The following is a 26,254-nucleotide window of genomic DNA, read 5'->3' on the forward strand; positions in this document are numbered from 1 at the left end:
ATTAAAGATGCCAGAAAAGCAAACAGCCCCTTGGATTTGAGAACAGGAAACATGCACTTTACATGCCTCATCTCTTTCTGCCCCATCCAGTAAGCAGGGATGATGCAGAGACCTTCCCTGGGTCTCGCCCTGCCCAGGAGTTAACGTGTTCTATGATGTATTTGTAGAAAGAAGATGGTCTATTAGAAAGAGATGTGATGTGATTGACATGGAGTGGCCACTCTTGACACAGGAGACATGGCAATTGTACTTCCCTATATGAGAATGAGGCTGGAAGGAAGGTTGCTTCCCTCAGTCTTTTCTCAGCAGAGGTGTTTTATAAAACGAAACAAAACAAAACACTAATTCCCTGAAGCAGAATAAAGATAAAGAAACTGAAATATCTGGAAACAATGAAAACCACAAGAGCCAAGAAATGGGCAGCTCAGGGGCCCCAGGAAGTGAGGTGGGATCAGGCAGAAATAGGCTTGGGGCGGAGGATCTGGAAGCTACTGCTGTTTACAGCCAATGTCTTCTCTCTCTCCAACAAGTGGCAGGCCACTGCCCAGTGCTGAAGTCACTGTTTAACGAAGGTGGAGCATGCCTTTACCTGGTACACCCATATAAGGAAAAGCCCGAGGGCAGGAGCAAGCAGACACCAGCACTGCTCTTTCTTCAAGACAGCCGGCCGGCCCTGCTCTCCTCTGCCAGTCTCCTCCTCCACTCTCTATCCCGAGAGCCTGTGGAACCTGCCCGTCTCCCCTCCTCCATCAGACGCTCCTGTCTAGGAAACAGGTAAGACGTGAGTGGTCATCTCCCAGAGCTGTGGACCAATGCAGCCCTCTAAACATTAGTGAGCATGTACAGTTTTCTAGAGAGCTTCATGATGTCAATTCTGAGTTCCCACCTCCCAAGGTACACATTCAGTAGCTCTGGAAACTGGGTGTTTTTGATGCAAGTGGTCCAAGGATATGCTTTGAGAAAAACTAGGGCAAAGGGGGATTTCTAAGAGAAGCTAATCCAAACTTTGCATAGTTCATGCAAAGACAGTATTTCTTAATCATTCTGTCACCTTTGATTTCTGCTCATTCTAAGTTGTGACCTTGAGGGCTGTGTTTGTCATAAGGACACATTGATGGCAGAAATCATGCCTTCTTTGCGCACTGATGTGTAGTTTCTGATAGATAGTAGGTACTTAATAAATATTTGCTAAAGGGAAGAAGGGGACCTGGGCCCTTTGCTTTCTAATCATTTAGTTTATTAGTTATAGGAATGAAGTTGACAACTCTGAGTTAATCACAAAAGACAGATCATTACAACTTCAGAGATTCAGGAGGTTCCTATATGCCCCTAGTGGTGTCATGGTCACATATGTGTGTCTCTGTAACTGCTAAAGTTGTGTAATCTTTGAGATGTGATGCTGTTCTCCGGGAGACAGTTCCAGCTGCTCCGCTTGGACCCAAGTTAATGAGATTAGCATATGTGCAGATATTTTCCTCTATAGTTACAGTTGGGGCATGAACTATACTGACTGTCCCATTTGTCCTGGGTCACAAGCACAACTTTGTTTACCCCCAAGTGGCATTAACTAGACTTTCAGTCAGATTATCCTCTTGAATTGTCTCACCTTTGTACCCACCTTGACACAAGTGTTGTGGATTTTTTGTTGTTATTGTTGTTTTGAAGTTTGGAGGAGTGACAGCTGCAGGAAGGCTTACTTATTAGTAGATTGGTTGATGGATATGTAATAACCTACCAACTGTGTAATAGGCAAAAGGTTTATGTAGCATAAGTTCATTATCCCAATTTGTAGATGGAAAAAGTGAGGGACCTGGTGAGTGACTTGCTGCTAAAGTTTATTCCAGACACACATGACAGAGCTGGAGTTCTCTTGTGCCTGCTAGGTACCCTGTCTTGTCCCCTAGTTATTTGGTTGTATTTAGTTACCCTCTTGAAAGAACACCTTAGAAGAAAAGGTGCTATGAAGAAATGCACACATAAGGCCAAGCACTGTGGCGCACACCTGTAATCTCAACACTTTGGGAGGCCGAGGGGGACAGATTGCTTGATCCCAGGAGTTCAAGACCAGCCTGGGCAACATGGTGAAACCCTGTCTCTACAAAAATAATTAAAAATTGGGGGTCTGGGAAAAAATATTAGCTACATGTGGTGGTGCACATCTGTAGTCTCAGCTACTGGGGGCAGGGGGAGGGGTGCCATGGTTGAGGTGAAAGGATAGCTTGAGCCCAGGAGGTTGAGACTTCAGTGAGCTACGATCATGCCACTGCACTCCAGCCTGAGTGATAGAGCAAGACCTTGTCTCAAAAAAAAAAAAAAAAAACCAAACAAACAAAAAACACTAACCTGCTGGCCCTGAGGCTCACTCCGTATCAAGCATTGCGCTTGATACTTCTATACGGTGAGCTGTGTGATTTGGGGCATGCTCCTTAACCTCCTGGGGGTCTCAGTTTCCTCATCGCTAAAACATGGTAGCAACAGTAATCTACCCCAAAAGATCAGTGAAAGGATCAAATGAGATTGTATAGGGAAAGCACTTAGCAGTACTTGAGCACATGGCAAGTGCTGAAGACATTTTAGTCATTATTGTTGACATTATTTTAGCCTGGGCTCTCTATAAAACAAAGCCTGAGGCAAAGCTTAAGTGCTACTTAGCGCTTAAGGTAAGACACCATGGGAGTGAGAATCAGGGAAGTGGGAAATAAGAAGAGAAAAGGGGAAGCAGTGAGGGGTGATGTGCCACCACCTGGCCTCTCTTCACAAAGAGACATGGCCAGCCACTTGGCCAAAGCAGGACCCCTCTGGACTGGCACTGTAGATGCATTGTGCCTTGGAAGAGTCCATCCAAGCAAGAGTAAAGAGGACATTTATCTGTTGGCTCACTCTCTCTCTTCTATTATTGTTCAAAGCTTGCCCTATGGGGAGTTAACTGTCCTGCACTTCCAGCTTGTGTCTTCTGACCCCCCATGGCAGCCAGTGGGAAAGCTAGATCTAATTGCTAGAGGCTTGGCACCTCATCTGAGTCCAGAAGTGGTCAGAAGAGCCACTTTCTTGGATGGAGTAAAAAAGGGACCAAGAGTCCTAGAGACAGGTTGAGGCTAAGAGAACCTGAGATGGTGCCTAAGAAAGGTTTAATAAAGACTGAATTATCATTAATATCTGCCGAGCACTGTGTACGGCACCAATGTTCCTGCCTAGATGTCACCTCTTTCTCCCATGAGAAAAACCATAAAGGGGACCTTGGATAGGCTGGTCCATTCCATCTCTCCTCAGTGTTTGGAAGAAGTCAGGTTGAGGGCATCCTAACTCTCTCAGAATTGTCCATGGTGTAGCATGCCACTGATAGACAGCAAGAAAGTCCACAGCCATGCAAAACGTCAGAGTAGAATCAAGAGGAGGTGTTGATTTCCACCCTTGGGACTCTAGCTTTTGGACAAGTGTGTCCTAAAGCATGGTTTACATACAACACTAATTTTGGGGGCTGTTGCTGGGGACTCCTTGATATAAAGCATTTATGATCAAATATTTGGAGGAATGTTGCCTCCTACTCTTCCCTCCTCAGAGAGTTATGATTCCAATTTACTTAAAAAGGCTCTGTTCACACCTGTAATCCCAGACATGGGAGGCCGAGGCAGGCAGATTGCCTGAGGTCGGGAGTTCGAGGCCAGTCTGGCCAACACGGTGAAACACCATCTCTACTAAAAATACAAAAAAATTAGCCGGGCATGGTGGCATGCGCCTGTAATCCCAGCTACGTGGGAGGCTGAGGCACGGGAATTGCTTGAAGCAGGGAGGTGGAGGTTGCAGTGAGCCTAGGTTGTGCCACTGCACTCCAGCCTGGGTGACAGAGTGAGACTCTGTCTCAAAGAAAAAGGCTCTGAGAAGGCCAAAACAAAGGAACCAGTTGAACTGAGTGCACTAGAGCTTCCCATACTGAACTCCAGTTGAAAATACAGCTTTGGACCATGTGTTCATGGGCTCAGTCTCTTTTGTCTTGATTCCTGAATTATCAGGGGACTCTTCTCCACTATGCACTACTTTTTGCTTTGCACAAACCCTGTCGAATAAAACACTCTGCAGTATAAGGGAAGGCTGTGTGGTGCGTGAGAAGCTTTTACCAATTTGCAGAGCTGGTTCTCCCAGGAAACAACTAGGAAAGCTCAGCCAAGCCTTGTTTCCTCGTCTCAATAATAAAGAGAGGTGAACCAGGCGATCCGCAAGGGGTCTCCCAGCCTCTTGTAATCCATGATACTCATGTTGAAAGGCAGCTAAAGGTCACCTCGTCTACCTCTTGCATTGCCTCAAAGACAAACTAACGAATAAAGAGATCCAAATTGTTAAGACAAGTTGTAGGGGTATGAAGTGGAGGTTTGCCCACTGCCGCCCTCTCTGGTGAGTTGAACATGAGATGGGATGTGTACCATGTCCCACAGTAGTGGCCAGAGTGATGAGCTGCCTCTAAGGACTTGGGCTGGAGGACAGCCAGGACTCCGGGGTTAATATCCTCACTTCAGCCAAGTAAGTCCCGAGGGACGTTTAAAACTGGGAGTAGCCAGGAGATTTATTTCCTTTCCCTCTGAAATAATGGTCCCTCAGGCAGCACTCTGCCCTCTGATCTCCACTGGACAGCCCTGCCATGTCCACCTCCCATGCCTGTGGACCAGGGTCTGACCAGCACCTCCCACACAGCTCAGAGAGCTGAGCCAGACCCCGTCCCAGCCTGCAGACCAGAGACATGAGGGGCGCTGTCTCCATCAGAGCCACACACCTGCCTTTGGGAGATGCACCCGGTGGCCCACTAGAGACCACTGGTTCTCAAGGGCCTGAAGCCGGAGAGGTGATGGAGAGATGACAGGAAACTTTGCCCCCATTCTCCTCGCCAAACATTCTCTCTTCTCCCCAGTCTAATCCTTAACCAGATGTGGCTGTCAACTAGCTGAACTACATATACCATTAAGCCCCATCTCAGAAAGCTCTAGCTTTCTTGCAGGAACTTAAGATACTGTCAGATGGCATGTCCCTGGGGGGAGATGAGGGCAGAGGCTTTCTGCAGGGGCTGGCTCCTGGGACTCCAGCCAGAAGACCACCCCAAGCATGTTCCGTCAACCCAGGGGCTGTCCTGAGCCAGTGCTACCATCCCCTCAGACCTGTCCTCAAGCTGTCTTCTTCCTCAGCCAGGACATCTTCCCTAGGTGGGCACAAGGATTCCCCACAGCTCCCTGCCTGTTCTGGAACATAGGCCAGACAGCAAGAGGGGCGGAGGTCTCCCAGGACTGTGTGTCCCTCTATTCTCAGGCAGAGGCTCCCAGGCCTGTACCCCCTGCCCTAGGTCCTGTCCTTCCCACCATCTCCCCAGTGGGCCCTGCACAAGCTGGTTTTTAGATCGTTTCTGCTCCTCTCTCTTTCCTCTGTCTTTCCTTCTTGCCCTCAGCCCTTTCCTTCAGAAGCTCTGGCTCTCCCCATTTCTTAGGGCTGGAGAGGGAAAGAATGACAGAAGGAGCAAGGGAAACCTCAGAGGGCTAACCACCACCCTCCCCAGCCTGCCTTTCTCTGCTTCACTCACTCACTTAGACACATTTACATTCGCATTTACACACACACACACACACGCACGCACATACACATTATAAGCTCCTTCTTTTTCTTGTTGCCTTTTAACATATTTAATATAGAAAGCTCTTATTTTTGAAAAACATTTCTCCTCCCACTGGTCCACACCCTTACCCCAGAGATGGGACACCACCTGCTTGGATGGAAGCTTGCTCCAGAACAAGAAGGTTGGCCTGGGCCTCCATGGGGACCTTTATCGTGTGTCTCTGAGCACCTGGTCTGAAAAGGGAATGGCTCCTTTAGCCAACGTGCTTGGTCACTGGTACTACTGGATCTATCTCCAACCCCCCGCCACCCCTCCACCAGAGCTCCCAGTCCAGGGCTCAGCCCACTCACCTCTGCAGCCTCCACAAGTCAGGCCTGAGAGACCCAGAATAACCAGGCACAGACTGGGATGCCTAGGTATCCAGGCCAGGGGTCCAACAGCTGGCTCCACTGTCCTTTCTCTCTCCACTGTGTTGTGGCTAGAGGCAGCGCAGGGGGGCGGTGGTCTTTAAAAAGCTCCATCCGAGAGTCACAGCATCTGCATTCCTTGTTTTCCAGCCATGCCTTGAGAATTCACATCTTGAGGGATAAGAAAACAGGGCAATATATGGACACAATTCTGGCACCGTCAATGCTGGGCTGGCGTGAGAATCCCTTCCCCTGGTGGACTTTGTCCTCTCTGCATCTGGGTCATCTCATTCCTCCCACTCTCTTCCTCAGTCTCCATGCCTGCTGATTGGCTGTCCCTGGCTTCCTTTCTGTCGCCCAGCCAGTCTTTGGCTTTCTCTTTGTGTGGTTGCTCTGTCTTGGCCTCTGCCTCATTCATTTTCTTTTTCTTTTCTTTTATTTTTTATTTATTTATTTATTTTTTGAGATGGAGTCTCCCTCTGTCACCCAGGCTGGAGTGCAATATCATGATCTTGGTTTACTTCAACCTCTGCCTCCTGGGTCAAGCGATTCTTCAGCCTCAGCCTCCCGAGTAGCTGGGATTACAGGTGTACACCATCATGCCCAGCTAGTTTTTGTATTTTAGGGTTTTACCATGTTGGCCAGGTTGGCCTCAAACTCCTGACTTCGTGATCCACCTGCCTCACCCTCCCAAAGTGCTGGGATTACAGTCGTGAGCCCCTGTGCCTGGCACTCATCCATTTTCTGTTTCTTTTTGTCCATTTAAATGAAAAAGCCTAAGGAGATAGGCCCAGGGAAATCCTTTAAGAATAAATGGATTATATTAGTGTGGCCTCAGCTTCTAAAGAACCTTAAAAAAAAAGGAAGGAAAAAGACCCCAAACCTAGCCTTCTGCAGTTCAAGCCTTTGGGAAGTGAGCAGGGCCGGAGCCAAGGATCTGCCTGGGGAGTACTGGTCTGAAACAGTGGTTCTCAAGACCCTGCATTTTAACTTGGTACATGGCAGGCCCCAACTTCCTATGTCCACCAAATTTGTATTTGTTTCAGAAAAAATTTGAATTAGCTAAATGAGAAGTGCATCTCTTCTTCAAGGATGAAAAAAGAAAAAAACCGTGCCGAGAAATCTAAGCACAGATGAAGTATTACACAGTGTTTCCGAGGTTCATATAGTTTTAGTTCCCAGAAAAAAGAATGCTCTACCTCATCCTTAGAATGTAGTTGAGTCTACTCAACCCTATCATAATTGAATGACACCTATCAAATACCTCTAGGGAGAGGAAAGGAGGAGATTTCCATGCCAAGACAAGTTTATTTTTTGTGTGTGTTGGCACAAACCTAAACTTAATTGAAAGGAATAATACATTCTGTGGGTTCCCATTTTATTGTCTAACAATATCATTGAGGCTACATAAAACCTGTCATCTCAGTTCCAGAAATACAGAATGTTATAGCGGAAAAGCACTTAGAAGAGTGGGACCAACCTTCTTAGTGTTCCAAGTGGGGAGACCGAGGCTAGGGGAGGGGGCAACATGCCCAAGGCCCATAGAGTTTAGTGGAGCTACACAGATCCTTTCTGTCAGGCAAACCTTCTCTTGGTTACCCCCAGGGTCTCCTGAGAAGGACCGATCAGCAGAGCTCTCCAAGCTCCCTTGTGCTATGATTCAGGAAGAGGCTGGGTCCACACAGCAAGGGCAGTAGGGAGAGAAGAGGCTGGGGTTGCCTTGCCTATGGAACCTCAGAAAGTCGCTTCTGCTTTCTGCCTCTCTTGTGCCAAGCTGATGATCTCTTTGGCAGTGAGCTCCAGTGCTGAACCCAGAGTCACTGGCAGGCAATAGAGAGGTCTATTCTGAGCACTTACTTTCTGGCACCTGTTCCAGGTCTATGTACCTGTCTACATCTGAAGACACGAGAGAGGCTTCTTTCATTTCATTTCACAGCCTCTTCCCTGGCCCTTGGTGGACTAGAGGTTATCTCAGAGGATGAGAAACACTAGCTTGCCTGTGCCCCTCTCAGCCCTGAGTAGGCACAAAGTAGGATGTCTTTGGCAGGGACAGAGGTATGCTTTGCTCACAGGCCAGATCACCCCAGCTTTGAAGCTGGGGGCGGGACAGGAGTTAAACCCAAGCGCTGCCCAAACTTCTCCTGTTTCACCTTGAGCCCCACTTGTCCCTTCTGCAAAGTGAGCCCTGCATAGTCTTCCTCTGAGGTGTGCCTTTCTGGGGGCCACTAATCCCACTGTGGTCTTCAGGCCACACATGCATGGAAACTTGCTGAGATGATTCTGAAGTACAGAGTGGCTCAAGGACAGCACTGGTCTGGCGGTTAAGTTCCATTTTCAAACCCAATGTTTAAGCTCATTTTTACACTTACACCATCTCATATAAGCTCTCTGAGAAGTAGTCACATGTTCTCCCAACTTGCTGTAGATTTGTATCCACACAAAATTCTCTTCTTCCCTCTCTCTCCCACCCCCTCTCTCTTCTTCCTCCTTCCTTTTCCCCTTCTCTGTCTTCCTTCCTCCTTCCTTCTAACCCCTTCCCTTGCTCTCTTCTCTCTCTCTGCCTCCCTCTCTCTCCTCAAAGCCCTGAGGTATGCCAAGAAGGTATATAGCTGAAAGTGGTTTGCACATCCTTTTCCCACCAGAGAGCAGTTAAGTGCCTATTTTCTCCACTCGGGTAGCTAAATTATTCTCGATGTGTTAAACAGTGTAATTAAACACACACATACACACACAAGTGCGCAGACCCCTTCCCCCACCCTTGTTCCTTGTCAGCAGAGAGAGCGTCAGCCCCAGCCTTCAAGCTCTGTTAGTTTTAATTTGAGTTGTGGAATTAGTAATGGGTTTTGCTGGAACACTGTTGTGGGAAATAGATTGCTCCTCGTACAGGGTTTGGGCACCATTTCAAACGAGTATTTGTTAAGGGGAAAACCGTCCCCTGTCGTGTTCTGCTACATTACATCAGATTTATTTCCATTGTTCTGAAAAACACCAGCCAGGAGAGGGCCGCATGCAGCACTCCTGGGCAGGGAACCATTGAATGCAGCTTCCTGTTTCATAGCTAATTGGAAACAAAATGCAAGCAAAATTACCCTTTGTTGCTGGGATATGCTAGGAGCATCCTGCGGACAGGGACACCAGGGCAACCTGTCACTGAGGCAGGGAGGTGGTCCCATCACTGGCAGAAAGTTGCTAAGTGGTTTAGCGCCCAAAATATGACGCTGAAGAAAAGAAGAGAGAGCCCAGTAGGTTGAAGTTGGAAGGGATCTGCCCAATCCAAGGGCTCTTCTGGGCCCTCATGTAGAGTCATCCAGGCTCTGCTCAACCATTTCCACCCGAAAGTGTTCATGGCCTTCCTTGTTCTGTGGTAGTTCATGTCATTAGCAGTTCTCTTCTTCAATACCATCCAATAAGGCTGCATGCGAATATTTACACTTAAAAGTAAATGATTTAAAATTGAATAAAAATTAAAATCCAGCCCCTGAATTGCACTAGCCATCTTTCAAGTGCCCAGTAGCTACATATAGCCAGTGGCCACTGTCTTAGACAGCACAGATATAGAACACTTCCATCATTGCAGAAAGTCTAATCAAAATCACACTTCCCCAAATTTCTGACTCCTTCCACCCTCTGAACTGTACAGATCACGTGTTCTTCCTTTGCATTCATATCCTTTCCACTGGACATGTGTTTGGCCCCAGGGACACCTGGCTGTCACGTAGGACAGGGTAAGCAGAGGAGGAGAAAGCCCCCTGGGACAGGGTAGAGGCTGTGGGACACTGGCCCAGCTGGAGATGTAGACAGATAGCGTGGTCTACAGCATGGCTCAGGGCCAGAGGTAAATGTGCACCCAGTGTTTCTGCCAGGCAGGTGGAGGAGGTGAGAGTCTCAACACATGGAAAGAACACAACTCTGGAACCTGGAGAGGCCTGAGGTTGGGAGTTCAGAGGTGACTGGCAGGTGCCTGGCATGCCCATCAGCTGGTACAGGGTTGTAGTCACTGGGCTCAAGTTCAGGGCCAGGCAGGACTCTCGAGGAGTTTCTGATAGCGTAATGGACACAAGCTTTTACTATGTGCCACACTAAGCCCTTAACAAGAATCTTCTCATTTAATATCTGTCTGCTGCTACAAGGCTGGTTTTATTACCTCCACCTCCTGTCCACTTTATACGTAAGGAAAGGAGGCTCAGAGATATTAAGAGTATTGGCCAAGATCATTCAGTCGGTAAGTGACAGCTGGATTCAAACCCAAGTTTCAACTTGATTCTATGTGCCTGTGAGCACCGTTCCTTGCTGTCTCTTTTTCCTTTTTCCTTAAGACACAAGGCAGAGTTCAGTTTCCTGAACTGGAGCATAACCTTGGCGGTATGGAAACTCAGGGGCTGGGAGTACGGTTGTGGGGACAGAGGTGGTTAAATATCTGCTCTCTTAGAGCAGCATTATTCTGGAGGGAGGGGGACCTGGGCTGCAGGGCCTGAGTCCGAGGGTCACTGAAGGCCCCTCAGTTGGTCTTCTTCCCAGTAAACCTCTCTAGATCTCCAACTCTTCCTCCCAGGAAGGGATTTCCAGGCTTCCTGTCTATTTAGCTGGACTGCCTCCTGCCGGTATAGCACATTTTTGCCAATATGAAAATTTGCCACCTCTTTCAGGTGGATATAACTGCATGCCAGGAGCCCATGCTTGCAAGCAATGGGCTTGCCTCCCTGCCAGGCACCCTTTTGTTACTCAGACACTCATTTTCAGATACCATTGAGAGCGCCGATGAGCCTCTTGGAATGTGGCCCCTAGAGCTGAACACAGATGTCCATGTGGGGTCAAGAGCGGCTTTGTACGGGGTCCTGGGGCTAGCCTGTCTAGAGCAGTGCCTTACTGCTGTTGAAGCTGGTCAGAGCCTACCACATCTTTCATAGTTTTGTCTCATTTTAAATAGGAAGTCAAGTGAGGCATACAAAATATTTTCAAAATGAAATTTACCCAAGACAGATCCTGCTCACTATTTACTTGCATAGTTAACTTTTTAAACGTAAAGACAGATTTGCAGTTTCCTTAGTTAATTTCATCTTCTTGGTTTTGAAGTCATTTAGAATTTTGATTCTGCTATCTGCTTGGTTAATTGTTCTTGATTTCCACTATTAAAAATGATGAAAGAGTTGAAAAGGATCTTCATTTTTATTTCAACATCTTCTTTAAGGACTAAGATAAAAATGTAGAATAGGACAGGACACGGGACAGAACTCTGTGACTATTACAATGCAATGATTCTTAGCTATTCCAGACCATTCATCCATAATCTCTGGGTCAAACTGCGAATTCTATTTACTACGCTGTATTCTACTTTACTATGTTAATCTAGTCGACACACAGGGAATAGGTGGAGATTTTATCAAATACATTTTAAAAATCAAGATATTTATATATGTATCTTCCTTCAAAGTAAGGACTCTATTTTGGGGAAGAAAGGAAAAGGGGGGGAAAATTAAGTAATTGGCTTTGGCAAAGCTATATTTGCCAATACAGATACCAGCATTATTTTCTAAGTACTCAAAGTATTTCTCTGCAAGTCTATTTCAGAATTTTGATATATATGTTGGACTTCTTAAAAATATTATTATAGATCTATAAGAAATTTTTAAATCAGTGTTTCAGAAGAATGTGTTGATTACAAATTTTCTATTTTAAAAAGAGAATCTCTTACAAAGTTTCTTATATTAAATTCCCATAAGAATTAATATTGGCTCAATTTATAAAAATTAAACTTATAAGCAAATATTTGTAGTACATTTGTATTCGTGTAAAGAATATTGATGTTCATCAAAAGACACTGTAAAGGAGTTAAGAAGATAAGACACAAACTGGGAGAAGATATTCATAAGACATATGACCAACGAAAGACGAATATGCAGAGTGAGTAGTGAATTCCTACAAATCAATAAGAAAAAGACAACTCAATAGACAAATGGGCACAAAATATGAATATTCATTCCTCAAGAGAGGGAACATGAATGGAGAATAAACATAGTGAGAGATGCTCAATCTTACCAGTAATCAGGGAAACAAATTAAAACCATAGGAGTTGCCACTTACTCCCACGAGATGGGTACAGATAAAAAGCCTGCCAATACCAAGAGTTAGTGAGGATATATAGCAATGGCAACTCTTTTACACTGTTGGTGAAATTATAAATTGGTACAACCTTGGAAAATAATTTGGCATACTTAATGAGGTTGAGTATGTGTGTCCCCTAAACCCAAAAGTTCTACTTGTAATGTAAACTAGAGAAACTCTTGCATGTTTATCAGGAGATACGTACAATAACATTTATAGCATAATTTTTCATTAAAACAAAGAGAAGAGCATTAAACATCCATTGAGAGAAGAAGTACAAATAAATCATAGGATAACATACAGCAGTGAAATAAATGAAATCCTGCTGCTTTTTAACCATGGGGTGCAGGGGGAAGCAAATTACTGGAGACTGTATAAACTATATACAGCATTTAATTTTTGAAACAACTCTACTTAGAATATATAAAAACTGCATATATTTAAGGTGTAAACTTTGATGAGTTTTGACACGTGTATACACATGTGAAATCATCATGACATTCAAAATAAAAGATATTTCTATCACCCCCAAAAGTTTTCTCATAACCCATTCCTCCCTCTACCCGCATTTCTGAGCAACCACTGAACTTCTTTCTGTCACGGTACATTAGTTTGCATTTCTAGGATTTTATATAAATGGAGTCATATAATATGTATTCTACTTTGACTGGCTTTCACATAGCATAGTGGTTTTAGAGATTTATTCATGTTGTTGCATGTATCAATAATTCATTTCTTTTTATTGCTGAGTAGTACCTTATTTTATGGGTACATCACAATTTATTCATTCACTTTTGATGGACATTGGGTTGTTTCCAACTTTTGGCTATTAAATATAAGTCTGTTTTGATTATGCACAAGCCTTGGTACAAACATATGCTTTCATTTTTCTTGGGCAAATTCCTAGGACCGGAATGACTGAATCATTTTATAGGTGTATGTTTTAACATTTTAGGAAACTGCCACACTGTTTTCTAATGTAGTCATACCAGTTTACATATCTACCGAGAGTGTATGAAAGTTCCAGTTTTCCATCTCCTCATAAACAGTGTGATCAGTCTTTTTAAATTTTAGGCCATTAGAAAACGGTCTATAGTGAGCTTTCGCTGTGGTATGAATCTGCATTTCACTGATAACTTATGACATGGAACATCTTTTCATGTTGGGTTATAGCCTGTTTTTATATATTATTTGGTGATGTGTCTATTCAAATCTTTTGGCCATTTTAATGGGTTTTTTTTCTTATTATTGATTTGTAAGAGTTCTTTATATGTTGTGGATTCAAGTCCTTTGTCTGATATATGTACTGCAAATATTTTCACCTAGTCTGAAATATGTATTTGTGTTTTTTTAACGGTGTCTTTTAAACTTTTAATGAAGTCTAATTTATCAACTTTTTTTCTTGTATGGCTCATATTTTTTTGTATTCTATCAAAAACACATTTACCTACCCCAAGTTTGCAAATGTTTTCTTCTGAAAGTATTATAATTTAAGTTTTACCTTTAGGTCTATGATCATTTTGACTTGGTTTTTGTGTATGGGGTGAAGTAAGATCCATGTTTGTTTGTACTTTTCCCATTTAGAAATCCTGTTGATCCAGCACCATTTTTTTGGAAAGACTTTTCTTTCCCCCATTGAATTGCCTTGAAACCTTTCTCAAATTAATTGGCCATATATATGTGTTGATTTATTCTAGATCCTCTACCCTTCTCCATTGATCTATTTGTCTATATTTTTGCCAGTACAGTAGCTTTTTAACATGTGTTGAAGTCAGATTGGGTAAGTCCTTCAGTTTTTTCTTCTTCTTAAAAATTGCTTTGGTTATTCTAGGTTCCTCACATTTAGATGTAAATCTTAGAATCTGCTTATCAATTTCCAACAAAAAAAAAAAAGCATGCTAGAATTCTGGTTGGGATTGTGTTGAACCTATAGATAAATATGGAAAAAACTGCCATCTTGGCAGTATTGAGCCTTCCAATAAATGAACTGGATATATCTCTCCATTTATTTCGTTCTTCTTTAATTTTTCTCAACAATGTTTTATAGTTTTTTGTAGATATCTTTAATATCTTTAATGTTAGATTTTTTCCCAAGTATTTTGTATTTTAGTTGTTACTATTCTGCTATTTTTTGTTGCTATTATATAATAATACAATTTTTAAATATTAACCTTGTATCTTGTGATCTTACCAAATTTAAGTATTAGTTCTAGTAGTTGTTTTGTAGATTTCCTACAATCAAAACACCAAAATAGGACCAGTTCTCTTCTTGTTTCTGGTCTTTTTGCCTTAATTTTCTTGTTGCATTGGCTAGGACCTTCACAACAGTGGTACATAGAACTATAACAGTAGGCATTCTTCCCTTGATTCTGATTGTAAAGGGAAGAAAATGCATTTTCCATCATTAAATATTATGTTAGCTGTAAATTTTTCACAGATACCCTCCTGAGGATGTTACCTACTATTTCTAGTTTTCTGAGAGTTTTTATCATAAATTATGTCTTTGTAGCATTTTACTGTGGTAGATTGCAGGTGGAGTTTTAAAAATATAAATCAACCTAACATTCCTGGAATAAATCCAACTTATGATGTGGTATTTTCTTTTTTTTTTTTTTAACATTATTGGATTTGATTTGCTAAAATTTTAAGGCTCTTTGCTTCTCTATTCATGAGAATATTGGTCTGTAATATTTTTTTGAGGAAGAAGATTTCTTTATGAGGTTTTGTTTTTAGTATTTTGCTGAGCTGATAAAAATAAGTTCAGCCATATTTCCCTTCTTGTCTATTTTCTGAGGAAGTTCATGTAAGATTAGTGTTACTCTGTCCTTGAAGGTGTAATAGAATTCATTAGTGAAACTATCTGAGCCTGGGGGCTTCTTCTGGAGAAAGCTTTTGATAGTAAATTCAATTTCTTTACTATATATGGCATTATTCAGATTTTTCTGTTTCTTCTGTGTCAACTTTGATAAATTGTATTTTTCAATAAATTAATCCATTGTATGCAACTTAGCAGATTTGTTGGCACTGGGTTGTTCGTAGTATTCTCTTATTAGCCCTTTAATGTCTGTAGGACGTGTGATGATAACCCCTTTATCATATGATAATATGGGCAATTTACATTTTCTCTCTTTCACTCTTGATCAAGTTGACTAGGGGTTTATTAACGTTGTTGATCTTTTCAAAGAAGCAGAATTTTGCTTTGCTCATTTTATCTGTTGTCTGTCTTCTGTTTGATTAATTTCTGCTCTTATCTGTCTTCTGTTTTACTAATTTCTGCTCTTGTCTTTCTTATTTATGTCCTTCTGCTTATGTCAGGTCTTCCTAACTCTCTTATGATATTATGTTTGACTCATAAATTATTTAAAAGTGTGTTTAATTCCAGATATTTGAGGTTTACCTAAATATTCTATTGTTATTGAATTCCTCCTGTGAATTTTCATGTAGAAGAACAACACATAGTTCAGGGAAAAGAGAGAAACTGGGACAATAAATGCCCTTTTCATGTTTCTGGGCAGATGTAATTTAGGTAATTTATCTGTGTATTTTTACAACTATTTATTTCTGAGAGAGAGAAATACAAGCAGGTTAGGACAAGATTAGTCAGATAAATAAATAGTAATGAATATCTTTTCATAAAATATTTCATGTTTTAAATCTCCTTCCATATATTTTCTTATTTGATTCTTCAACAAAGTATCATGTGTCCATTTGACAGATGAAGAAACTGAGGTGCTTAGTGTGTACAGGGTAGAAGGAAGACTTGAGTCAGGATATTCTGAAGTCACTTAATTCTTGTGCATCTTTTCCATGAAATATTTATAAAAGTTCTCCAATAAAAGGACTTATTGGTTATATGTGTGGAACACTGGGAGCAAACTTAAGTTTCTTTATCAGAGGGCTTCTTGGAGCTTTTTGCGAATTTCTATAAAGACTGTTCAGTATCAGATATTTTCCAAAATAATTTCACCTCATAATTTGTTATTTGTGGAAGGTTTCATGAAGCAACTGCATCATAGAACACATCCAAGAATAGCTGATATGTAATATTTAATCTGCTGACACTCAGGAGATTTTTTTGAATACCTACTATGTGCAAGGCCTGGCACTATATGCTGGCAGATCAAGATACTGCTAAGACACAGTTGTATGGCTCAGCAGTATGTAAGACATATCTCCCATTAAGAATCCCTCATCATGTTTCCATTAATTCAATCATGTGTACATACTTATCACTGTTGCTGCTCTGTCATTTGTTCTTGTGTCCACTGGCATCCTCCGTCTATTGTCTGAGAACCTTACCGACATGACCCAGTTCCCCTTTGATCTGCACGCTCCCTGAAGTAAGCAGCCAGGGATAGGAGAGTTGTTGGATCAGGCTGGGGTTAGTCACCGTCTTGGCCTGAATTGTACTGCTCCCCTCCCCCAACAAATTCATATGAAACCCTAACCCCCAACATGATTGTAACTAGAGATAAGGTCTTTAAGAGGCAATTAAGCTTAAAAGAGATCTTTTTTTTTTTTTTTTGAGACGGAGTCTCGCTCTGTCGCCCAGGCTGGAGTGCAGTGGCCAGATCTCAGCTCACTGCAAGCTCTGCCTCCTGGGTTTACGCCATTCTCCTGCCTCAGCCTCCCGAGTAGCTGGGACTACAGGTGCCAGCCACCTCGCCCGGCTAGCTTTTTGTATTTTTTTAGTAGAGACGGGGTTTCACCGTGTTAGCCAGGATGGTCTCGAACTCCTGACCGCGTGATCCACCCGTCTCGGCCTCCCAAAGTGCTGGGATTACAGGCTTGAGCCACTGTGCCCGGCCTAAAAGAGATCTTAAGAGTGGGGACTAATCTGATAGAACTGTGATCTTATAAGAAGAGGATGAGGAAAAGATCTCTTCCCCACCCTCCACCACATACTGGCACTCTGATCTCTGACTTCCAGCCTCCATAACTGTGAGAAAAAATCCTGTTGTTAACCCATTTATGCCTAGTGTTCCATTAGTGGAACACTAAGCATGTGGGAGTTATTTATATCATACTGCTCAAGGTCATCGCCAAGGTCTAATTGCAAAAATTCAAAAAATTGCAACCTCAGGCATAAATGCGGTTAAGCCTCGCAGTCAGTGGTATTTTACTACGGCAACCTGAGCTCACTAAGTCACCCAACTCAGCAGAGGACGCTGGGAAGCTCCTTTCATAGACACCAAGGGGACGTAAAGAGGCTTTGTAACTCCCAGCTGCAGCTCCTGCTTGCTTCTCTGAAGCAAGCTTCAGATTCATGAAGCTTGATTCATGAGCTTACACAAGCTTCTCACGTGAAGAACTTTATATCAATTATTTTTGTGATGTTTCTAGCTCCTCTTGTGTGACTTTTCTTGCAACACCCAAGAGCTGCCCCAGCAGCAAGATAAACTTTGTCTTGAACATCATGTAGGCCTTTCAGCAATCTTTTTTTCCCCCTGAAATTAACAAAGCTGAGTCTTCTTCTGCCTTTGGCTACCCTGCAAAGTGAGACAAATAGGGTAGAGAAGAGAGGAAAGAACCAGAAAGCCCTCCCCAAAAGTGACCGCAGGAAAAGCAGGTGATCCTCTTCTGCTGTGCACAAAAGTGAAATGTTGTCAGGTACTGTGGGCCCTTCCTGAGAACATGAGCCTACAGGCTGTTTCCTGGTGAAGCCATGAGCAACTCAGAGAGAAAGAAAACTATGTGTGTGAAGGTGGAACAATCTTCCCCTGCCTGCTTCTCCCTTCCCCATCAAGAGTCTCCTCCCAGAGCAGCCCACCTCCTCAGCAGCAGACACCCAGCCTGCTGCCTATCCCCAAGCCTTCCCTTCCCCCAGGCCTGGGCAGCCCATGTAGTGAATACAGAGCAGTAACAGAGCCTAGGTCCCAGGTCTGACTGCACATCCTGGCCCTCGCCCTGCAGGCCCCTCTGAGCCTTGCCTGTCCTGAGTATGAGCAAGTCCTCGTCTTAGACAGTGTTGGGCCTCTGCACAGTCCTTTCCTGCTCAAAATAGCAATGATCATCATCCTAATAACCACCATGCATTGGCTGCTTTCTACTTACTAGTCACTGTGCTGAGTGTTCTAGAAGCATGGTTTCATCTGAGTCTCACAACAACCCTGTAACATGTGTAATAGTATCATCTCCATTTCACAAATGAGGCAAGTGAATTTTAGAATGTGAATTCCTAAAGTGTGGCCAGTCCCCTACCCAATAATGGACAGTGGCGGCCCCCCAGGTAGACTAGGAACCGATCCTCACATATAAGACCTTTGTATGATTCCAAAGGAGAAATAAAACAAAATTATTTAGAATTTCATTTTATATGCAATTAAGGGCTACTTACAGGCAATCCCATAATTATATTATTAAAGGTAACTACAATTTGGTTTTCATAGACCAAAATAGCTCATTGCTAGAGTTTATCACACATTGTAGTTCAACATTTTCCTGAGAGGTAGGAGGCTTGGCAATGCTATACTGGTTCCACTGTCCCCGAGCACACACAGAGAACTGGTAGACCCATGATTTTCACAACTCTTCATTATCAAGTGCCATTGCCTTTTGTCTTGAATTGACAATCGATTTCTATCACTGTTTTCTTACTCTGAATGATATTTTGACATTGTAGCTTTATCACTATTTAATTTGTTGTGGGCCCTCTTTTTAACCCTATTGTGAGTGGTGAGACATACTGAATATTTTGTGCCATTATTCTCTGAGAACTCGATTGAAGAAATGGACATGTGTATTAGGTTAAACTAAACGGAACTGTTTGTATTTAACCATTTCTTACCCTAGGTTAAACCCTATGAAACTGACTATATTCAACTATTTTTGACCTACAAAAATGACAGTTCTGTATGGTCCAAACTAATTGTTCAAATGTAAATGTAAATTATTCATATCTTGTTTTTGAGACAGTTGTATGCACAATTCTCCTCAAATATGCTTGCACAATGACACTTCACTGGTGATATTCTGTCTATGAATTTGTGCTATCTAAATAACTTGCCACATGGTATTACAAGGTAATTGTAAGAAAATTGCTAAGTTATGTTAAGTTTACATACATTTTTCTAGGATTCAAAATTTTGATTATGAGTTCATATTCTTTCCTTAGAATTTATTCCCTTCCAGTCCTAGCTCCTTCATTATCACCTGCTTCCTTTTCCACTGTGAAGTGAAAATGAGTAGAACACACGGACCTTGGGATTTTTTTGTGCCATCTGCACTGACCCTGGTCAAAGAAGCTTGAAAAGTCCTACTTTAAGGACCAGAAAGGTTTTTCAGTTCCCATAACTAGGAAGTATGGATTCAGGATTCCCATCCAGGCCAGCCTCACAGATGGAGGGTGTGGTACATTTTTGGTAAATGGCACCAGTTAAATTCCTGTGGCTGCCTGAACAAGAAACCTCAGCCTTCCTTGTCAACTCGAGGAAAGCTAGGATGCTAACATTTATTAAGGGACTACTGCATGCCTGACACTCTGCTCAGTTGGTTAGGTCAAAACTTAATTAATATCATAAAAGCCTATGAGATTGATAGCTTCAATCCATACAGGTGGAAAAATAGGTTCACAGGCTTGAATATTCACTCCAAGTTGCAGAAGCGGTATGGAGCTGATGAAAACAGAAAGCAAACTTCAAAACTCATGTGATATTCATTGTACTATCTTTTCTTTGTTTTCTTTTTTCCTTCCCTATCCCCCATATTGAATTCTTCACCTATAAAATTACACCAAATCTGTCCACACTCCACCATCTTCCCTTCTGATGCTCTACCACCATCTCTCCTGTGGACAAGTGCAGCAGCTCCTGGCTTCCTTCCTGCATCCAGTCCCTGCCCACACCCTCTCTCTGGTCCCCAGATTGCTCCTAGCAGCCCCATTCTTGAACAGATCTGATCATGCCCCACCTCTTCAACAGCTCTGCAGAGCTTATGGGGTATAAAACATTTCCTCACCCAGCTTTCCAACCCTACCTTTCTGGCAATCTCTTCCAACACTTCCTACCCACCCCTTCTGCCCCCACCCCACCAAATCCTCCAACACCCTGTGACCTTTCCAATGCAACTCGTGGGCCTCTGTGCACTTGCTACTCAGGGAAGCTGTGGGCAATTTTTTTAAACCTATCTACCAGTTTTTCACCTGGCAGTGCTCAATAAATGTTCATGAGATGTACTAGTACCCCATAGCCTCTTGTGCACGTGAGAGCATACTGGAAAGTTGTTTTGTACAGCAGATTGAAAGGTTAGCTGGGAGTAAGGATGCTTGAATCCTAGTTCAGTCTCACTGACTGTGCCACCAGGGACAGTGAAGACTTAGTCTCAGTCCCCTACCTGTAAAGGGTGGTATATCAGAGTGCCCGTCTGGGGCTCACATCTGATGGTGCAAAGGATGATAGCTGACCGCAAAGGTATCCCTTTTTCTCACCAACAGGAAAGGACCTCGGAAGCCTTCTAAGGAGAGTCATGGCATATAACCAGGAGTCTTCAGTGGAGACCTCCATCATCAAGTTCAAAGACCAGGACTTTATCACCTTGCGGGATCACTGCCTGAGCATCGGTCAGATGTTTGAGGATGATACATTCCCTGCAGCAGATTCTTCCATAGGCCAGAAGCTGCTCCAGGAAAATCGCCTCTCCAATGTGATGTGGAAGCGGCCACAGGTAAGTTGAGCCCCACAGGAGCATACCCAGCCCCAGGGTCCTCGGAGTCGCCTGCCATGGCACCTCCAGCCGAAAGGAGGTTGGGCCAAACCAAACTGGAAGGAGAATGAAATTCACTGAGTATCTCTGCTCCAGTATTGTAGCTATTCAGCGGGATGGGAAGATGCTATAGCAGGAACCAGGAGCCTAGACTCCTGAGTTCTAACCCAGTTCTAACACTAAGTATATCACTAAATTAAAATGCCTCCATTTTTCATCTAAAGATGGGAAACCATGCGTATGAAAATTGTAGTTGTTGGAGCCTCCTCCACCCCATAATTGACCCCATCTATCACTCTGTCACCCTTTCTTCTCTTCAGGTGTCAGTATCTTTATATTCTTTTTTCCTTCCCTGTTAGAATTTGCTCAAAGGGAAGATATCAGGTCAGTCAATTATACTATAGGATGAATTTAAATAATCACCTCCCCTCTCTCTTTTATATTCACATTCTCGACCTTAGAGAGGCTTGACCACCTGCAAGAGAATTTTAGACATCAGCTTTAAAATTAGGGAGATATTGCAGGACAACATTCAGATGTCCCTGACTCCACAACCCCAGCAGATGGCCACTACCTCTACCTTGCAGCCAGGTGCGCCCTCCTGGTTTTTCTAGAACTATCTCAATTTTACGGCATGACACCTCCACGGAAAATGTCTCAGCTGACTCAATATTCTGATCATCTCATCAGGACTACTGTTGATGCAAAGCACCTGGATAAGGACCACTCTAAGGACCCTCCTGCCCAAACCTCTATTCATGCTTCTGTAGGCTGCCAGCATAACCTAGAATGAGATAAAATACTATAATGTCTAGTAAGCTAATCATTATAATATCTGCAACCATTATTGGGCACTGATTAAATGCCAAGCACTGTCCAAACACTTCCCATAAAGCCAAGGTAGGTTACAGAGGAAAGTTATTTTCTAATGGTGGCTACTAAGAGGCTATGAGGCTATGAGACAAAAGTATTTGTCTGGCCTGTGGATCTCTAATTCAGTTCTGCACATGGGAAGGAGAACTGAAGACATCAGGCTCTGGGAGGCGACACCTCTTACCCTACATTGGGACAGATTTGAGGCTTTGGTGAAGGGAAGGGTTAGGGATCAGGTAGGGTTTGCGATGCTGCTTAGAGAAAAGTGGGGTGTTTCAGCGTTCTAGGGTCCTCTTATCAGCCATTGGCAGTAAGTCCTCAACAATGACTCTCTTCTTCTAGTCTTTACCTCCTAAGGGGAGATGAAGCAGAGAATTCTATTTAAAGAAGTTCCAAGAGGTCATTTTTTTCCCTTTGCTATTTTCAGAAGCTGAGATTATTTTAGAAAGTGATGGGATTTTTTTCTCACAAGGTGCTGAGCAATAGATGTGAGACCATATTTATAGTGTTGAAGAATTTATAACACTTCTCTTTAGAAAGGACTGAGAGATTCTAATTATCTGATTCTCACAACAATTCAACTTGTGATGTCTTTTGGGGGCAAGGAGAAACTGAGGCAAACGGAAGTGAAATCACTTATAAAGAATAATGCCAGGAACCCAAAATAGAGGCAGCCAGGGGCCGAATCTGCTTTTCCCATTACTACTTTCCTCATCCAAAAGCTTACCTGAGCTCTACTGGGGGGATTGGGGGCAGGGGCATTTTTCATTCTGGCACTTCTTTTTAAATGTCATATTTCTTTGTCTTTTTTATCACAGTTGGCAAGACTTACCTTTGTATAGTACTTTCCAGAGCTTTCCATGTGTCTTCTCATACTTTATCTTCTTCGTTTTCGCCTAACTTTACAGAAAACTGACATTCAGACAGGTGATGTGACATGCCAAGGTGACATGATTAGTGAGGGAAGGATCCAGAATTTAAATGAAGATTCCTTCCACCTGCTGCACTTTCCCCCCACTGACTTAAGTGCCTAATAGGGTCTCTGTTAGAATTTGGTTGAACAAGTACATGAGTGAATGGATGAATGAAGAACCCTATCTACAGGTGCCTGATGCATGTTTCAAGTTCACATGTGCAAGAAAGAAACTTTGAGTTGACCTATTTTCCAGGTAGGACAGTAAAGGAATAAGCCAATGTACTCACCCCTTTGACACTGTGATGTCCTTGACCCACAGTCAAGGACAGCTGTGACTGCAGAGAGCACTGGAAGAGAAGCCACGCCAGCCTGGCCCATTCCTAATAGTAAAGGCCACACCCACAGAATGCTGACCATATGGGGCCTGGCTTTAGGGGCTTTGACTTGTCAATCCTCACAGTAACTCTATGATAAGATACTATTATTAGCCTCATTTTGCAGCGGAGAAGCAGAATCAGAGAGTAGGGGTACCTCTGCCCAAAGTCATATAATTAGATGATAGTAGAGCTGGAATTTGAACCCAGGAGTCTGGTTTCAAGACCTGAGCTTCTAACACCATGCTAAATGGCCCCTGTAAGTCCTCATCATAAGCTCATGTCCTGTTCTGGGTTCCTGCCTGTCACTAGTAATGTTTTTTGCACTAGTAGAATCTTCTACCTCATGTGAGTAAAACAGAAATCAATCCCTCTCTAAAGTTCATCTGTCTATGTTCTGCCCTTCTTTCCCTTTTTAGGGATAAAAACGGCGCCTGTACCACATATGATTACTTTAAGGACTAAATGAATACAATACTTAGAACAGTGTCTAGCACAGTGTAAACACTAAGTACGCACTAGTTATTGTTACTGTGATTAATTTGTGAGAATGTCATAAGGTAGCAGCCTCAGGGCCTATTCCCTGGGATTCTTGGGCTTTCATGGTCCAGCCATCTCAGCTTCAGCCCTTGGCCAGTTTAAGAAACTCTTTCAGGGAAAAATGTGGGTCAGAGGAAACTATGTAGGGGCTGAAGGAAGGTTGGCAGGGAGTGTAGAAAATGCCTTTCTTCTCATGTTCTGCTTTTTGTTTCTTTTTCTTTCTTTGAGATGGAGTCTTATTCTGTCGCCCAGGCTAGAGTGCAGTGGCACAATCTCGGCTCACTGCAACCTCCACTGCCTGGGTTCAAGTGATTCTCCTGCCTCAGCCTCCTGAGTAGCCAGGATTACAGGCATGAGTCACCATGCCTGGCTAATTTTTGTATTTTAGAAGAGACGGGGTTTCACCATGTTGGTCAGGTTGGTCTCAAACTCCTGACCTCAAGTGATCCACCCACCTCAGCCTCCCAAAGTGCTGGGATTACAGGCATGAGCCACATACCCGGCCTCATGTTCTGCTTTCTATCACTGTGCTTAGAAGGTTGACTCCCAAGCTATAGAACTTGCTGAGTGCCTGACCAGAGGTCTGACCAGTGGCCCTTAAACTTCAACTATATAATGGCTGAGGTAGCACCAAGGTATTTTAGGCCCTCTCCACATTCTAAGTTTTTCCAGACAATGAGAAATCTCCTCCTATAGGCAACTGGTAAACCACAAGGGACATCCTTCTGTTTTGAGTATTTATCCCAGCTGGGCAGGTTCAACACTAGCCCAAGAGTCAGGGGCATGAGAACCAGGCATAGCTTTCTATGCCTGGTGCAGAAAAGTTGTTTTGTGTCATACACCTTTCTTTCTCTCTCCTCCCCACCATCTTACCTACCCTTTTCTTCCTCTGGCTCTTGTCCTTCCTTCCTCTAACAATTAACCCAATAATCTCATCCATTTTGCTGCTGAAACTTTTTCTGAAGTAGAAGGAAGCCCTGTTCACATCCTGCTTCATTCTGTTCCCACACCCTCCCCATTCCCCAGTCAGGCTCCACAATAGCCCATGACAGTGCCCTGTGCAAATGGCACTGAGAGGACCCGACTCCTCATCAGTCTCAATGCTTCCTACAGCCCGAGTCTCAGCAAGGGACAGTGCTAAGAAATTACACTTACACATGAGGTATCTATGTGATATTTCCCTGAGCTAAATTTGGTACTTAAAGTGGACCCCTTTTAGCAGAATTTTTATTTCATGGATAATTTATCAAGCATGTACATGTGTAAAGTATTATGCTAAGCACTTTACATGCAGTATTTCATTTAATTGGCCTCACAGTCCTGTGAGGTAGATAATATTATCATCCTCATAAAATAGATCAGCACCATCCAATAGAACATTCTGTGATAATGGGAATGTTCTTCCTGCACTGTTCAATACAGTAGCCACTAGCCACATGTGGCTATTGAGCACTTGAAATGTGACTGATGCAACTGAGGGATTAAAGGTTTAAATTTTATTGAATTTAAATTAATTTAAACGTAAGTATCCACATATGGCTTGTGGCTACCATATTGGACAGTACACAATGGTAAACAGTAGATCTTCACAACAATCACCAATGTTGTCAGATAAACTGAAATTTCATCTTTGTACCCATTTTATAGTAAAACACACTTTACTTCTCAACTGAAAAATGGGCTATGTGCCCCAAGCACATTGCTTAACAGGTGTTCGAAGCTCAGCACAGCCCCATTGTGGCTTCCTGCCTGTGGTCATCCTAGAGTGAGGCACTGCCTACCCAGGTGACACCTCTCCTTCCATGCAGCCAGAGCAGTTTCTGAAAGGATCATTCACTAGAAACGATTCACCTTGGGACCAAAATGTGTTCTTCAGGAAAGGAAGAGGTTAAAAAGCAGAGTTGTAAGTGTCAGTTAAGTTATGAAAACATTCCATAAGGCAATAGGTAACAAAAAATGGCAGAAAGTGACCCTGCCAACAGCCAAGTGTCATTCAGCCAGAGAACTTGGATGCCAATAAATCAAAGTCCTCTAGCAAAAATAGGAAAGGGAGTGACGCTGCCACTTGTCCCAGACTGAACTCTGGCCACCATGTGAAAGAGCCAAATACCAAAAGGCTAAACACAGGGCTCTCTTATCCAAGAGCAGCATGCCATGTGAGGATGTGGAAGTCTTTAGAGAGAATGCAGAAATATGCCGGGTGCTGTCACATTATTTCTTGGCATATTTCTCCGTCTACCTCTGGAGATGATTAGGCGAGAGCAGCTGGCTTGGGACCACATCAGAGAGGGTATTTTCTAAGATGCCAGGAGCCTTTGCATTACAAGAGCTCTGACATACCTAATATAACAGAGATTACCCCTAAGCATTGCCTGGAGAAAGGTCTCCACAATCCAGAATTAAGTTCCTAAGATTACTTAGTTTGACTATTGCTGCTGGCTTCTGCATTACTCAGGGGTCTCCAGAGAAAAAGAATCAATATATATCCCGTTGACATATTTATTGCTAGTAAATATATCAATATATATTTATATATATATATATCCCATTAACATATTGACATATATCCTAATAGATATCCTGTTAATATATTTATAATGAGAGATTTACTAGGAGGGATTGGCTCACATGCTTATAGAGGCTGAGAAGTCCCACGATATGCCACCTGCAATCTGGAGACCCAGGAAAAGCAGTGATGTAGTTAAATCTGAGTGGGAGGCCAGAGAACTAGAGAATGGATGATGTAATT

The 26,254-nt window shown here is 43.1% G+C and overlaps 1 protein-coding gene across 2 annotated transcripts in view; it reads left to right on the forward strand.

Annotated features, from left to right (window-relative positions):
* The first annotated feature begins 536 nt into the window (after positions 1-536).
* CAPN13 (calpain 13) overlaps positions 537-26,254 on the forward strand; it is an 85,273-nt gene continuing 59,555 nt past the window's right edge. For both annotated transcript variants that reach the window (XM_033176135.1, XM_033176136.1), the window contains exons 1-2: positions 537-774; positions 20,534-20,763. In XM_033176135.1, coding sequence (XP_033032026.1) covers positions 20,566-20,763 — 198 coding nt within the window. In that variant the 5' untranslated portion in view covers positions 537-774; positions 20,534-20,565. The remainder of the gene's footprint in view (positions 775-20,533; positions 20,764-26,254) is intronic.

The sequence above is a fragment of the Trachypithecus francoisi genome, unplaced genomic scaffold (assembly GCF_009764315.1).
Source record: "Trachypithecus francoisi isolate TF-2019V2 unplaced genomic scaffold, Tfra_2.0 Lachesis_group17, whole genome shotgun sequence".
NCBI lineage: Eukaryota > Metazoa > Chordata > Mammalia > Primates > Cercopithecidae > Trachypithecus > Trachypithecus francoisi.